At 37.7% G+C, this 18012-nt stretch overlaps 1 protein-coding gene across 1 annotated transcript in view; it reads right to left on the bottom strand.

Annotated features, from left to right (window-relative positions):
* Positions 1-16454, bottom strand: part of dpyda.1 (dihydropyrimidine dehydrogenase a, tandem duplicate 1) — a 190950-nt gene extending 174496 nt beyond the window's left edge. Inside the window, 1 exon segment of the mRNA XM_056249222.1 lies at positions 16098-16454. Coding sequence (XP_056105197.1) covers positions 16098-16136 — 39 coding nt within the window. The 5' untranslated portion in view covers positions 16137-16454.
* Positions 16455-18012: the final 1558 nt, after the last annotated feature.

Below are 18012 nucleotides of genomic sequence, written 5' to 3'. Positions count from 1 at the left end.
TCTTCTTATTATTTTCAATGTTAAAAACAGCTGCGTAATATTTTTGTGGAAACCATGATACATTTTCTTCAGGATTCTTTGATGAATAGAAAGTTCTAGAGAACAGCTTTTATTTGAAATAGAAATATTATGAATATCTTGTATGACACTTTTTAATCAATTTGATGCATCCTTGCTGAATAAAAAAAAAATCCAAAACTTTTGAACGGTAGTGCACATCAGTGCACATCAGCCAAGGAGGGTTTATATAGAACTATGTGTCTATATATGAACAAAATTAATTTAAATGGTGTTGGTTTAACATATAATGTGTAATTACTAAGTGCTTCTATTCCTTTTATTGTTTTAAGACTCTACTGATGATGTCATTTCCTTACATGTTTCCCCGCTTAATAGTTCTGAAAGCACCATAAAGGATCCTTCTCTTTTTTTAAGTTCCTCAGTCACTTTGAGATATTTTTCTTTCTTTTTCAACCTTTCCCAACAACATCGGCGACCAACCTCAATTAGTGTCCCGCAGGCAATGTGACAAACACATGAAGCTTCGTCTTTTAATATTTTCACAGTAGGCTAGATGAAAGTCTATTTCATACAGAGGTATGAGATGTTAAAAGGGCCCGCAGACGTTCGGGAACCCGCCTCTCTCCCGCGGCGCTCGACTCGACTGCCTCTCCAAACGTCCCGCTCTTCCTAAAGCCAGACATCAGCCTATTAATATTTTAATTTCACACCTAATAAAATGTAGTTAAAGCACAGTGTGAGATACAGGCCGAAACAATAAAAATCCACCTCTTCGGGTTTTATTGTGTGTTACGGACAACATTACTTATCCATTTTCATATAGTGTGCAGAAGGAAAGCTAATATGTTCTTTGGGGCCAAGCCTATAGGTAAACCGGGAGCTAATAACAAGGTCATTCGTCGGAAAAAAAAATCCTAACGGGATTCGGCGACTTTGATCAGCCCGGGGCAGCAGCAAAACAACTAACCTCCACATTTCTAACTATTTCAGTTTGTCCCCCATGTTCGTTCCGTGGCAAAGTCGCCAAGTTCATACTATAGGCAGGACTTAATACATGGTCTGCGACAGAAACACACCGCTTGTTTGAGGTCGTATGAAGGATTAGAAATGATCAAACACAATTAGCAGCGGCTGCCCAATGGGAGGACAGGACATGGGAAAGTACTTTATTAATTAAGAAACGCACAAAACAACGCCAGTGATCAGATCAACCAGAGCCGGTCAATAAACAAACAGCTATTAGAAGAGCTTAAACAGTGACTTTAGAAAAGTACATTTAAGAACATTTACATAACAGATAAATGTAATTAATTTTGGCAATGCTATTCCCTGGAACGATTCACAGATGCTTAAAAAAATGCCATTTACTTTTTAGCCAGTCATTACTTTAACTTTACTTTTTACTTTAAGATGTGAATGTTTTTTTATTATTATTTTAATATGAAAATATTTTATATCTTTAAAATAAAAAAATACAATAAAATGAGACACAAAAGACAAGACAAAATACTTTTTTTTTTTTTTTTTTACAAAATAAGACAAATAAAATAAGGCAATCAAATTAAAAAGACAAAATAAACAAACAAGGCAAAATAAAATTAGACAAAAATGACGAGACAAAATGAAGTAAGACATTAAAGAAGATAAAATAAAATAAGACAAAAAGACTAAATAAAATGAAATAATGTATTTTGTCTCATTTTATTTTATCTTCTTGAATTCTTGACAATGAAATAAAATAAATATTCTCAGAAAAGAATAGAGTTGATATGCTGTGGTTAAAATATACAAATAAAATAAAATTGTGTTTAAATAAAAAAAACATTCACGTCTTAAATTTTCTTTGGAAGATTCAACTAAATAAATATAGTAAGCAATGAAGCTATTTTGAGACCAAATCCTTGTTTCCAACTTGATATTGACCCTCTCTCCTCAAGTGGAAAATGTACAAGAGAAACAGATGTATGCTGGAACTGGGCTAAGGAAAACACTAATGATATCTGACAGATGTTTATTCTGTCTCTCCACAGAACGTTTAGATGTAGAAAGAGAAGACACTACTCTATACAGACAACCACCATTCATACCAAAAGAGTTCACTGATCTTATCATGACAGTCTAAAAAATTAAAATGTGTTCCTCACACAAAGCAGAAAGCAACAGCGTGAACATTCTGCTAAACTTCTACATTTTGTGTTCCACAGAAAGAAAATCAGTTTTGGAATGACATGAGGATGGACTAATATCTCGGTAAACTATACTTTTAAAGATTCTTTCCATCTTTCGCCGAACGTCAGAAGGACTCTTCTCTGTGATGTCAAGACGCCAACGAGATCGACGCCACGCATTAAATGAAACATGCATTCATACATCCCAATCAATACTACAGTACACACTGCAGGGCTGCATTCGCATCTTAAAACATCCTTCCACAAGAGAGCAGATGTATCTTTAGGGCTCAGAAGGAAAACACCATTTAGATTTAGAGTATAAACACAAATACTGTAAAAGCTAAGCGCTGGGCGTTCGCTCGCACAAACATCCAGGAGGCTTGTCGCTCCCCAGACAAAACGCTCTCCGCAGCGCAGCTGATAAATGCCAGAGACGCAGACAGTCTGAGTCAGGCATGGATTTTTGCAGTTATTCAGCAGTCCTTGAGGATCCAAAGCCAAACAGGGGCTAAGTGTGTTATCAAACAATATTTAAAACAAAAACCGACCGCATTCCCCCGTCGTATGCATGACCTTTGCAGTTGGAGAGGGCCGCAAGCATGGCAGCGCTGACAGGCCTTTCCGCGCAGAGCCCATCTGCATGTCTTGGACGGTTCCGCGGGGGAGCCGCTGCGTCTGTTTTTATCACTCTCCACTGATCACGCAGCCCAAACAGATGGAAGATCAATAACCAGCGCGGCCCAGCCACATCAGGCACACTGCAGCCCCTCGGAGAAAATCAGATAGGGTGTCTCTGTGATGGACAACGGGAAATGGCAAATCAAACTCAGCTGCAAGTGCTAATTAATGTGGGGCTCAGTCAGGCCTGGGTTGTATTCTCCAGCAAAGTGCATATGGAGCAAACTACTTCCTGTAATACAAATGCACTTGGGAAGTTTCGACAAAAAGCCACAATTAGCCTACACAATGGCAAAAGTTTTTTTCGGTCGTACGTGTGGATAATCATTAGGGAATATACCGACATTACTTTTACACAACCTGCATGCATAATGTTCTAAAAAAATATTTTTAAATAAATAATAAATAAATAATTTGTATAAAGTTTGACTCATTTAAATGTGTTGCTCTATAGACCTTATGCACCAGAGAAACGAGGGCGCCGCCATCTTTAGAATATTGTCTTTGAACTTTGACGTTTTTGCGGTCGCTCTGTATATTTCTATGGCATCGCTGTCCAGGAGTAATTAGCTGGTGAAGTGGATTTACTTATTGTAGAGTTAACGAAAGTTATCATGAGCATTGTAATGTTTATGATAAGCATTGTAAAGCATATGTCTTAACAAATGGACCTTGGGAATTTTTTTAACGAGCCGTTCATTCATAACTACGCAAGATCGCTGTGAAAATACAGACCGGAAGTCAAAAGACAATGAGCTCAGCGCGGAAAAGGGCGTGGCTACATAAGGTCTATTGTATATAACAAATTAATATTAGTAAAACAGGCCTACAGGATGACACTTTAAGTTTTTCCACCATATTTCATGTAGACTCCTGTAGAAACGTGGGTGTGATTGAGAAATATATATATATATACACACACAAAATTTAAGTTGTTATTCACTAAAAATCTGTCCCACTAGACATAAGAACCAATAATGTTTGTTTGCCATTCCTGACCTCAAACCTGATGAATATATGAGAATATCACAACATACCTGCTGTTCAAAATTGGAATCGTAAGATTCTTTTTTTGGAAGCAGCATTTATTTGATCAAAGTACAGTAATAACAGTAATTTTGTGAAACATTAATACAATTTAAATTACATTTAAAAAGAATATATTTTAAAATGCAATTTATTTCTATATAGAGCTGGATTTTCAGCATCATTACTCCACATGGTGTCACATGATGCTTCAGAAATCATTATAATATGCTGATTTGATGCTCAAGAAACATTTCTTCTTATTATGTTGAAAACAGTTGTTATTTTTGTGAAAACCATGACACTTCTTTTCAGTATTATTTAAAAAACTATCATATGGCTTCAGAAGACATGGAATATAGCGCATGCGTCGTATGGAATATGTATATGGTGATTTTGTCATTTTTGGAGCATGAAAACATTGTATACATTGTATGTATGCACAAAGGCAGCATTAATATTCTAATAAAAATTCTAAGAAAGAAAGTCATATGGGTTTAAAGACATGAGTAAATGAAAGAATTTTTGTTCAAAGTAGCTATTCCTTAAACACACTGATGGACTGGCAAAATATTAACCTACAATTTGGCTGGGTGCATGTATACTGCTTTTTTCCCCCTTCTTCTAGTGCTGATTTGAATGTGGTGACACATGCTTGAAACATTTATATGGCTATTAGCAGAGCAGCTGGTACTGCCCTTTTGCCGTCTAATCAATAACAGCACCATATTGTGCAATAAATTACATTCACCGTCCTCTTGCTGCACACCAGACAACCTCCGATGCCTCAGTATGCACGAGGCGCTCCAGTACTTAGCGTATGGTGCGAACATGCAGCTAAAATTTAACTCTATAACACCTTAATCCCCTTGAACAGGAAATAATTTAAAGCTAAAAAGGGTGTAGAATAACTAAACATCAGCTGGCAAGTTGCCACCCTGTTCTGTCTTTGGCTTGGATCAATAGGGGAATTTCCACATATTGATCTACCGTTAGCGAAATAAAGATCAGCAGTATCAAACACAGGCTTTGAATATAATTTGCTCTCCCATAAGATTCGGAACAGTATATGAGACACGGATACGCATAACACATCAAATTCTCAACTGGGCTGAAGTACTAAGGAACAAAATATTTAGTCCACTTAAAAATAATCAAATATCGCTGGCAGAGATAGAGCCATAGTACACTGTGCACTTTAAAATACATGTCATATAGATTCTCAGGAATATCATTTAGTTGCCAACTGTGTAGCCACAATGAATGTAGTATGTACTGGACTGTAAAAAAAGAGTTTTATTTTTACATTTGCTTTCATAGGAAAACTAGCCAATTTATATGTTAAATAAAATTTTAAAATATAATTCTATCTAGATATTTTTGCTGTGAGCATTCAACCACCCAAAAACAATTAAAATGTAGTAGGATTGGCACAAAACATGTCTTGATACAGAACATTTTTTTTCTTTAAAAGTTTAGCATTCATTTTTTTTAATTGAATAGCTTTATTGTCATTGTATACTTGTATATAACAAAATTAATAATGCTACACTACACTAAGTTATAGAAATGTTTTAGCACAAATTGCACTATTTCCTGAGAATTATGTAATTTTAAAAATATGATTTCTTTAAATCTGAGAAGTAATGTTTTCAGACAAATAATAATAATAATCATTAAAAAATCCAGACTTTTGAGGGGCTTCAAAGAAAGACTTAATTTTAACACATTTTTTTAAATTAGCTAATTAATGTACTGTCATTTGACTATGTTTACAAATCAATCTATGCTAAAATTCAGACTGAATCACTGATAAAGAACTGTTATCCTTCATGTGTATTACATCTGTCAATAAAATGACTGAAGATTGGATCAATTCAGTTAAATAAAGGAGCTTGTGAGTGATTTAGCATTTTTAAAATGATCACGTCTTCAGGTTATGCATGTCTACATCAGAGGGACTCATAACTTTGCACCTTTCAAAACAATATATTTCAATTCATAAAAAATGGTCATAAGGACTTCAAATCATCAACTTTAGAGTAGGAAATTATATTGGAGTCAGGTAGTGAAAGAAAAAGCCTGTTTGACTGACTTTCTCCACTGAGGACAAAACAAAAAACACATACAGATCACTCAATCCTTCCCCATTGGCGAGGTAGTGAAGGCTGTAAACTTTGCTTGCTGGGAAATGTGGATGGACCACAAGGGATATATGTGGGACTGAACAAAATACAGATTTCGAATGGATGATACAAACATAATCAAATGTTTTCTTTCCTCTCTGTATTTCACCAGCCATTCACCAAGTGGATATAGAGATAGTTCATTTTAAAAATAATATATTTAATAATAAATATATAAATATAAATATACCCGCATGTTGTTCCAACCCTGTATAATGTTTCTTCTGTGCAACAAAAAAGCAGAAATTTAGCATTATGTGAGCTACTTTTTCTATACAATGAAAATGGATGGTAACAGGCTGTCAAGCTCCAAAAAGGAGCAATAGTCTTCTGAAATAATCTGATATCTGAAATTTAAGTCGCTATTCCCTAAAAATCTTACATATCAGCCATGGTCACTATCCGCTTTAACTATGATCAAATTGCTCTAAATTTCCCCTATTGTGTCCCATGAAAAAAGCCATACAGAATCAGTAAATGATGACAGAATTTTTATTTTTAAAGGTGAACTATTCCTTTAAGGCAATCTGAGCCATTTGTTTCTCTCCTATCCGTCCTGCAGAGGGCGTCTTTAGGTGCCAGTCAATAGCATATGAACTGTTTACTCTCCCTCTCTCTGCGCCAGCTAGATCAACCAGCCAGCCTAAAAAACCCATAAACCCTCCCCTCAGCCTGTCAATCAACATCCTCAGCCACTCACAGAGCAGCATCAGGCACGTCTGGTCCACTCCTCTTGTGAGGCGGTTTAATTCGGTAATGGCCAATATGCGCCAGAGCCTCATTATGCAGCATTTGAAATGGTCCCTGGCCATGTTGAGGCTCGAAAAACAATTAGCAGAGAAACAGAAGGGAAATGAACTGTAAAGAATCAGGGCTTGATGACCGAGGCTTTATCTGCTCTCAGTGGAGGAGAAACAGAGAGAGAGAGAGAGAGAGAGAGAGAAGGGGGATTGGGAAAGAAAAAAGAAAAAAAAAAGGTTGAGTATGCCACATGCTTCTCGGGTGTGTAAACGAGCCAGCTGGCCTGAGGGAGCCTGGGTGATGAACTCCACTGAGGGGGATTGAGTTTGCAGACAGAAATTGCAGCAGACAGAGGGGTCACATGTGATCAGGTGAACGCGTACAGCCCCTCTCCGGGGGATCGGAGGAAGAGGGGGAGGTGGGCTGAATTGTGAGATGGAGGGGCGGCCAGGTAAGTGCTGGCTTTGCAGCAGGATCTCTACTTGCATTCAAGGGACGATGGCTCTCTGACAAACCCCTCCGTACCATCTCTGCTGTACTGATTGATTACAAGAGCAGTCTGACCCAACCCTGGCAGAGGTGCAATTACTGATCCACCACTGCACCAAACAACACACACCGCACAGGCCCGCCTGCATCTGAAACAGATAGGGCAATCAAAATACGACACACAGCAGGGTGGAAACAAAGTCCCTTTGAGGCCAGTCAGTTCACCCGGCCGCATAGAAAAACAAATCTGAAAATCTCCAAAACTGTGGGAAGATTATGTTTCAGTAACTTAAAAAATGAGCGTTGCATGCATTGATCCATATCAGGGATGGGCAACTTCGGTCCTGGAGGCCCACTGTCCTACAGAGTTTAGCCAGAGACTATTTATATAGAGACATGCCACTTCCTCAATCCTTAATACAACTATATAGGGAAAACCCGTAACGCCAAAGATGGCGGTTGTATGCACATGTCCCGCCCCTCCAGCTGGAAAGCCAATCGTCTGCTTTTAACAGTCAAGCTGGGAAACATTTAAGCCTATCGTCCGTTTCCACTGACGCATGCGCACAGTTGAGGTTTGCGACAGCGGAAAATACGTTACTGTTTGAAAAGGCGGCAGATTTGATATGCAGTTTATGTGTGAGTTGTGTAAATATCAGACATCCCAAGTCTCCCGGAGATTGATAGCGGCTCCCTGATGCCTGCAAATTAGTTCAAATCTCCCGGAATCTAGAGCTCGCACAAACTGTGCTTCAAACTGTGTAGTGTGCGCGCGAGAGGGAGAGAACCCTTGCGCATGCGTAGTAAAAGTATAACCTGTGGGGAAAAAGGCGTTTTAACCCTTATTTTGGGGCAAAGTCATCAAACTTTTTCAGCGATTTTTATCATCTTTTACTGCTGTTTCCAGGGCCTGAATTTCGTTTTGAAAAATGGGGGGGAAAACCCCCCTTAGATGATTCTCATGGGGGGGATTTTTTTTGTTTGAGGGGGAGAGGGGGGGGGGGGGGGGGGCATTTTTTCCAAACAAAATTATTACATTTATCTTGCCTAAATGTTTGCGCTCATTGCATTTTTACAATGGGGTAATATTGTTGTTAAGAATTTACACAATCTCAAGGAAGCTTGATTTAAATTGTTTAATTAAATAAATAAATACAATAGAATAAAGATACAAATAAAGACAATTAAAGAGAAAAGTTTTTCAATGGGTCTAACACTAGTATTCATATACAGAAACTGAATAAAGTAATCAAATGGAAAATAACACTGGGTAGTATTTTAGTCCTGAATAAATTAAATACATAGGCTATTAATCCTGATTCCTTTAACTTTGACAACAAAATTAATGACACACACACACATGGCTGCCGTCACTTTAAGAGCTAGTGCACGGATCCTGTGTTCATTATACTGGCATGCGTTTTATGCTTAGGCCTATTAAAGACAAAACCAATTATGTTTAGAGTATAGCCTACTCACAAAGACCGAAATTGACAATTTTGCGTTTCGAAGCAATATAATCCGTGAAAAATAGTTACTTACTGGCCAGCTGTTTTTGAGGCGGATTTTCTATGAATGTGCGCATAGAGAAAACAATCTCTCAGAGAGCGCGCAAGCACTGATTAGTTTAAAATCGCTTGAATGTTTAAACTGGTAAGACTTAAAAAGACTTCAGTCACGATGCACTGCTGGCCCGATTGTGCAAGTGAATATTTCGTCATGTCCCGACCTTACAGTCTATGGTCCCGACTCCAAAACGCGAGTGTGTATTATCGCCGCAGCGCTTGATGCCTGCCTTGCACAACACATGACAGAAGAGAAGACGCGCGCGGCACCGCTGAACACTCACGCTGTTTGTGACATTGCGTCTGGAAGATAGTTGTTAAAAGAATGATTTGATTTTATTAACTATTGATTACGATTTGACTATGGATTACTATTGCGGGAATTTCCCGCATTATAAATGGGAGACCTGCGGGAATGATTAGAATTATGCGCAATACCCACAATCCCGCGCCGAAATTCGAGCCCTGGTTTCTATACATGCAATTTTTATGTCCCGGTGACCAGTGAAACTGCAGTTCTGACTCTCTGCCCATTCATTTAGATAGGAGCCTGGTCTTATTAGTCCGAAATAGCTGCCCGGAGGCGTTGCCAAGATGGCGGCCGAGTGGCATGACTTGCCTAAAAGGACTTTGGTTTAGCTCCAACCCTGAAAAAATCACCTGCCTGTACCTTTCTAATCCTGAAGACCTTGATTAGCTTGTTCAGGTGTGTTTGATTAGGGTTGAAGCTAAACTCTGTAGGACAGTGGCCCTCCAGGACCGAAGTTGCCCATCCCTGATCCATATCTATTCACTTTTGTCCCTCCCCTTAGACCAGGGGTGTCCAACCCTGCTCCTGGGTTTAGAGTTTAGCTCAAACCCCAATTAAACACCAGAACCAACTAATCACGTCTTACTAGGTATACTAGAAACTTCCAGGCAGGTGTGTTGAGGCAGGCTAAAGCTAAACCCTGCAGGACAGTGGCTCTCCAGAACTGAGTTTGGACACCCCTGTCTCTGGAGGAATATAGCATCTTTGTGGCAACCTTTGCTGCAAATGTTAAAGGGGACATTTCATGAAAATCTGACCTTTTCCGTGTTTAAGTGCTATAATCGGGTCCCCTGTGCATCCACCAACCCAGAAAACGTGAAAAGTGACAACCCAGTAACTTCGTTTAGGTAAGCCTTTCTCTGCAAGCATGTCAAAAAATAAGCCGATCAGATTTCGCTCCCTTTCAGACATAGGAAGGGGATCTTATTATAATATTACCACCCCTTAATCTGCACGTTTCCACCCACGGTGCCGCCATTTGGTTTCGCAAGCGACAACAGTGTAACCAGTTCTAACGCAATGGCAAAAGTTTGAGTAAAGCATGCAAACTGTTCTGTCGTTGGCTTTGACCAAAAAATGTCACAGCTGTCTTATAAAGACCTCAGGGAACTGTCAACTTGTGTAAAAGTTAAACGAGCTGAATGAGATGAAATGAATCAATGTAACTCCACAACAACTACATAAATGTATCCAAAAGTTGCGTCTAAAAAGTTGCAACCTCTTCCTGAGTCTCTCCGCAAGGCTGCACTCCACTACTGGTTATTTCGGAGATTTTGGATGATTGAGATTCACTTGTTTGTTATTGCCGCAGTATCCGAAGCTCGTGTAAAGGATCGGCCCTGTTCTGAACGGGGGCTGGGGGCAGCAGCTCATTTGCATTTAAAGGGACACACACAAAAACGGCGCATTTTTGCTTACACCCAAAAAGGGGCGAATTTGACAAGCTATAATAGAGGGTCTGGGGGGTATTTTGAGCTGAAATTTCACAGACACATTCTGGGGACACTATGGATTTATATTACATCTTGTGAAAAGGGGCATAATATGTCACCTTTAATCATTTTTTATGCCACAGACTTGTAACAGGATTACATTTTAGTTCATCATAAGTTCTGATAAATGGCGCAAATACCAGTTGCACACGTACTAGCTGATAAAATAACGGAAGCATGATTTTTGGACTAATGTGTGCCTGTAGGCGACCTCACCTCGCACAGCAGGGCCGCAGCTGATGCGTCTGCGTGGTAAACTGGTGCAAATTTTACTCAAAACATCCAACACTCATTCCTGATGCAAAATTTCCATCTGCACCGTGCAGGGGGTAAACAGAGCGAGGGAGATGTGAAATGTTTTGCAGCTACAGTCTTATGTTTAAAAAGCAGAGCGCTTGCAGCCTCAGTGATTTGCAATAACATGCAAGCTTTTCGAGTGGCCAACTATTTCCATAAAATTTCATTTGCATTTTATTTTGGAGCAATCCCCTGTCAGCGTTCCAGACGTCTGATGAGAGCGCGGGGCGGCAGAGGCGCAGAGGTCTGCCAGCGGAGTCATACCTCTTTGTTTAAATGCTGTATTGCTGTGGGTTTTTTAATGAACTCTAATAGCAGTCCAGGAGGATTTTAATTAATCTACATGTGCGCACAAAAGGGCCCCACATTTAGCGCTTTCAGAAGTGCGCATGGATATTAAAATAAGACATCTGACAGAACTGCAGAAAAATGGAGGATTTAATTGCTCCAGAGATGGCAATTATTATGAGATTTAGAAAGCCATTTTCAATGGCAGACAGGAGTCATTTAGTCCCAGCCTTAAGTGCAGTGAAGAACCGAAGGTCACGTCAGTGTTGTCATTATGGCCTGAATAAAGATGCTAATGAAGGGCTTGACTTACTCTCCTCTGCTCTCCATAAAGGTTGCATTAGTGTCAGCCGGCATGAAAACATGGCCATCTTTACTCGTATTAACATGCGACGGGTTTCACAACGAAAGCCAAATGCTAAACATTTTCCACCTTGCGTAGTGAAACCAACACCAGTATGTTCACTATCAGCCCGACTGCCGATGTAAGGTACCATGGGCAAAAACGCATTAAAGGGATAGGGACACAAATGAAGATCTTTCTGATGAAATCTGAGAGCTTTCTGTCCCTCCAATGACAGCGTACGCAACTACCACTTTGACGCTTCAAAAAGTTCCTAAAGAGATCATAAAACTAATCCATGAGTTGAGAGGTTCAGTCCAAATTTTCGTTTTATATGATGAACAGATTTAATTTAGGTTTTTATTCACATTTAAACATTCATCAGCAAACATAAACAGAAGCTCAACTGAACCTGATTGACGAGCAAGAACAAACCTCTTGTGGAAGCTCAAACCTGCTGCATAACACATGAGAATGAACCTCATTGGTTCTCACATGTCAAGCTAACATGCTTGAGCTTCCATTTAACACAACTGATGTGTGAGTTTAAGTTCAATCTGTTCATCATATAAAGTGGTAGTTGCGAAGCTGTCAATGGAGGGACATAAATCTCTCAGATTTCATCAAAAAGATCTTCATTTGTGTTCCTAAGATGAAGGAAAGTCTTACGGGTTTGGAACGACATGAGGGTGAGTAATTAATGACAGAAATTTCATTTTTAGGTGAACTAGGCCTATAAAGTCAGCTGTTAAATAAGGCTGTAGCCATGATTGGGTCCTATAAAAATAAGGTCTGAAAAAAAGGGTTGATTTAATGTTTTATTATACATACATGTATATACAATTTTACATAGTAGAATTTAAATGTATATTTAGATATTGTAGGTCAAGATCTACCGCTGTCACCTTCCTCCACAAAAACGTTAAACACTTAAGATTTCAGTGCAAGATTGTCACTCAATACTGTAAAACTCACAAAAACAAAAATAAAACTTCTACTCAACAATTGGAGATATATCCTCTATATTAGACACATCCTTGCCAAAGGCTAATTCAGAAAATGGAGGGGAGCAAATTGACCATGGCTAAAGTAAATGACACCTATGCTCTTTAAATTTTCTTAACATTACAGAAATATGAAATTCAGCAGTGCTTCTTAAACTATCCACTACACTATATACTGTGAAATACTATAGAAAAAAGGGCTATAGCAGTTATCAAGAAGAGGTGAGTAGGGCAGGGTTTTGCAAACGGGGTTCTAGAAGCCCTGGGAGTTCATGAGTTAATCAAAAGCTGATTAAGTAAATCGAATGTGACATTAAAATGAACAAATGGGGCTGTGTAATTAATCTAAATAAAACTGAAATAGGGATATATCTTATCAAAGAATAAAAAATCGATTCCGATTCTGGAACCTACACTTAAGGTTAGGAATCGATTCCACTTATCGCTTCTTGTGTGCAAATTTTAATGTTATTTTAAACCATTCAGGCGCAAGAAGACGTAAAAGAGAACTGAATTATCAGTATTGGATCAGTGCATTTGGTCTTAAAGTGACAGCAGCCTAATAAACCTGCTGCTGTCTGTCATGTTGATCGCAACAACAAAAGAAAAAGAAAATCACTCACTGATCTTGACTGAACTTTTGTAACTTTATTAAGGATGAATCTATATTTTATTTATAAAAAGAAAACTCTGCAGTGTTTTTTTTTATATTTGATTACATTTGATTTTGATTTCTGTACCTGAAATTTGTTCAGTTGTAATTATTTGTGCTATTGCTAATTGCTAAAAAAGTTTGAGAAAGTTTGGTTTAGATGAAGTAGGCTATCTGTGATGAACTGTACATCAATAATTAACAACGATCTCGTGCTATGAGCACTCCCATTGATACAGCAGCGGAAGGTATTTTAAGCTATATGCTACAGTATTTTCTTCTGCTTTTCGAACGTGGAAGAGTGATTCGATATAGGCACTGGAATTAAAATAGACCCACATCATCACATTCCCTTCACCATACCTAGAGATTGGCATGGGGTACTTTCCATAAGATCATCTTTCAATGCAAATCAAACCAGCTATTAGGCTAACTGAAATAACCTTTAAAAAGTAACATGGCGCTTCAAAAAAAGATTATATTGATTACATCGTTAAGCCACCACCAGCTGGTGACGGCAAGTGACTGTTAAAAAATGTATTTGTCACTGAATCATTCATTCAAAATTCATGAATTGATTACTGATACCGATTCATCCAGTAATGAAACAAGTGAAGTATTTATGAATCAAATTTTGTCAAATCAGACAATTAGAGAATATCTTAAAAAGTTTGTTTATAACGTTTCAGTTTACTACTTGTTCTCATTGGATGTTATTAATCATTTATAGTAAATATTGTAAAAGTTTACAATCTCCTAGATGTTTCTTAGATCAAGTCATGTTCAGCATTTGTCCCAATTCTTAAATCTAAGTGTAAGAGCCAATGTTTTGCCACCGATAAGCATTATCACTTGGCACACAGGCCTTTAAAACGTATTTGTAAATCCTAACCTCATAAACATTGACTTACAATACAGCCACATTTTGATTTGAGACTTTTCTATAAAATCATATTTGCTATTTTAGCTCTGTCACCATTCATTGTCAGATATCCTATTGCAACTTGATGAAAGAAAGATAAAAGATAAAGTTAAAAATCAGTCAGTAACATTGACTAAACGTCAGTAGAAAATCATGAGAATCTCACTAAACCGTTAACACACAGGTAACAGTGAAATACAGTGAAAGCTTCCCTTTCTTGTATCCTCCTGCTAACATTAAATGGTATAAACTGACATGTGATTCTCACATGGCTAGTACAGCTTATTAACCACATGGTTGTGAGATGCATTACAGCATTGCACTCTGCAACTCAGACCTAACTAACCGTATAATAACTGGGAAATTGGATTATCTGGACATGCCATTAATTCCTGTGTTCACTGCTTCGTGGATCACAATACTCTTTTACAAAAATGAGAGCTGAATGCCAAATGAATGCAGCTGTCTATAGCACAACCGTTAAGGCATGCATATATCATTAAAACACTTATAGTTTTAAAAGGAATCCTATATACCACTGAAATGATTGCCAACTATTCTGTTGTGCTTCAAAACTTTTCCATAACACACAGCATTTGTATTTAACTAGAGGAAATGTTTTTTTTATGGCAGCATTCCAAGAACACTTTCCTGATCCTAACAACCAGTATCCACACACACACACACATGTTCAAAACAATAATATACTACTCTCATTATTTTTCAAGTATGCATACTGCACACAGTAAGTGAACTTTCTGCACAGAATTGACTTAGTTGCATTTGTCAAACTAACCTAACTCAACTTGCCTGCGTACGTAAAGAATGGTTGATGCCTTCTGGGGTGAAAAAGTCAAATTTGTGTCAAATTTCAGAAATGTGCATTAGGCCTTGAAGTGTAAATGTAGCCTAATAGACCTGATTCTGTCTGTAATGATGTTAATATTAATCAAACCACTATATTAACAATACACTTCTTTGTTTCTGATTGTTTACTTCAACATTTACATGAAAACCTCACAGCAAAGTTTAATAGTTGAAAAGGTTACATTGGCCATTGTTTGTTACATTAATTTGTTGTTCATATATAGCTACATTGTTTTTTTATTTATTATTTAGATCATTATTGAGGGTGTCCAAAATAGTTTTTGCTTTGGTTTTGTAAAAAGTTTACTGTTATCAATATCAGCAAGGGAATTTTTGGCAACATGCTACAATGTATCAACAATTTAAACATAACGATCACTATAAAAAGTGGATTTAAATGTTCATTAAAAATGCAAGAAATGTATGTAACTTGCTGAATAAAACATGCTATATAATTAACAAAATAACATTGCAGCACAAATATTTAGATATTTTGTTACTGTGCCACATACTCATTTAAAAAAAAAAAGTATGCAAAATATAGTGTATACTGCAAAGTATGCACTACTCTGGTATTTCGACACAGCCATACACACACAATAACAGCAAGAATGTTGCGTAAAGGTTACTGGCCACATAAAAAAACAGTCTGTTATGGTTTGTTTGAACTGTACGTTCATTTTCATGAAAGACTGGTATAAGAAAGGCAAGGTAACCGAAATATATTTCAACAAGTGACTTAAGAAGAAACTTTCACCGAAACACCCAACTACTGACTGAACTTCATAGGCTACTTCCAGAATAGCAACGATGTAAACACAAGACTATGGTTAAAACGGGAAGTATGGACATTAATCAAGAAGCCGGGATACATAAAAAGTTGAGGATTTTCACACGAAAATGCGTCGATTTAAACCTAAGAAACGATTGAAGGCATCTTTCACCACAGCATTCATGTTTCATATCTCAGATCATCCTAATGCACATCAGACAGGCAATAATACGGGTTCATTTCATTTATGTTATGATAGAGAGGGTTTATACCTCGATATCAGGCAGCTCCTTGCTCAGCATTCGTGCCATATTTCCTTCAAATCAAAACGAAGGAAGATGAAATAAAGCCAGAGCAATAAAAGTGTTCGTATTCCGACGATATAGTCCGCTTTCCAGCCGCACAGGTTTACTTCCCGAGTTTATGCGTCGTCTTTCTTGGCAAACTCCAGGATCCTTTCGCGTATATAGTGAGAATGGCTGAAAATCGTCAACTGCGACATCGAATTGACAGTTAAAGCAACCGCATGTCTAGAGCTCACGATCGCAGGGCTGTCAAGGGTCTTTCAGGAGACAGATAAAGTTTGTTGACGCTAACTTTTTGCACAACGCACTGCGCGTGAAGACGCGTGCTTGCTAACAGATCTCGGTCAAGACGAATGTAAACACACGGGTAACTTCGATTCCGATATTCTGATACATTTAGTCTTTTTAATGTCTATATAATTGCTATAAAAGTGATTTCTCTCAATTATATATATAAAAAAAAATTCCAGAGAAACTAGGTAGATCATTTTTTTATACTCACTGTTGTTAAAATTGTCTAAAGTAGCCTAGAGAAAGAGAGAGAGACAGACAGACAGACAGACAGACAGAGAAAGACAGACAGACAGACAGACAGACAGATAGATAGATAGATAGATAGATAGATAGATAGATAGATAGATAGATAGATAGATAGATAGATAGATAGATAGATGTTTTCCTATACAGTTAGCATGTAAGTAACCTTTAATAAGTTCTGCATGTATGTAAAATACAATAGGCCTAGTTTAGTCTGCTTACACAAATGTATTTTTATCCCTCGGACTGACCTGTAAAATGCAGATGATCGCTAAAGGCTGGGTTTGTTATATCTAGTACAACACACACATCTTGTATTGATCATCTTGTGACAGAAGCTTCTGCATGTCCGATAGTGTTTCAATGGTGATGCAGTTCTTTGTAATGAAAGAAGCAGAGGATGTTAACCTTCATTTGTACAGTGACTCGATGTTTGCAGAGAGAGAAATCATCGAATATTGTGTCTTTTTTCTTTTTTATATGAATGCCCTTCAAAGCATTTGATCATTTTGATACGTAGCTCATTACTGTGACCTTTTAAAGGCTTTGTACATTTTCCAAAACGGTAACACTAATGACCTGTATGGGCTGCTTTAAGGTGAAGTAACATCACTGATTTGAGATGCTGTTTAAAATCATGCTAAAAAAGGTCTTTACAGAGGTTGTTTATATTGATCATCTCAGTCATCTTTTGTTCTCTGGGCTTTTATCTTGACAATACTGTGTGTTTATTGGCAAATAATTAGAATTTGTGACTGTGGCTCTGAAAATCAGCGCAGTTATTGGAGTCGATACTACAGCAGTGAGACAGTTAACTGCAAGTCCAGAGTGACATGGCATTTTAAACAGGACTGCCATGTTTGTGGTTGCCATGTTTTCGGCCATGGTTAAAGATCAGGTCAGAAATTAATTCATCACCTCACCTTCTCGGGTACTATTAAAACTGAATACATCAGAAACTATTTTTCTAGGTCCCCCAAAACCTAGAACATCTTAATTATCAGTGAAATCACAAAATAAAATGCAACCAACTTTGCCTCAGTTGCTGATATAGTAGATCTACTGACAAACATGTCATTAAAAAAAAGAAAAAATGATGTCAGTGGCACAAGATTCAAACTGATTCAAAGGGATAGTTCACCCAAAAAATAAAATTCTTTAGTCACCCTCATATCACAAAGCTGTCCAAACTGTTTTTGTCTATGCAATGAAAGTCAGTGGGGTCCAATGTTGTTTTGGACCCCATTGACTTTCATTGTATCCACAAAAAAAAACTTTAACTTTAATTTTTTTACAAAATCTTTTGTTTTCCACATAAGAGAGGTTTGGAATGACATGAGGGTGA

Source organism: Rhinichthys klamathensis, unplaced genomic scaffold, assembly GCF_029890125.1.
Source record: "Rhinichthys klamathensis goyatoka isolate OS25496 unplaced genomic scaffold, OSU_Roscu_1.1 h1tg000059l_1, whole genome shotgun sequence".
NCBI lineage: Eukaryota > Metazoa > Chordata > Actinopteri > Cypriniformes > Leuciscidae > Rhinichthys > Rhinichthys klamathensis.
This window is presented reverse-complemented; position numbering and strand designations above follow the sequence as displayed.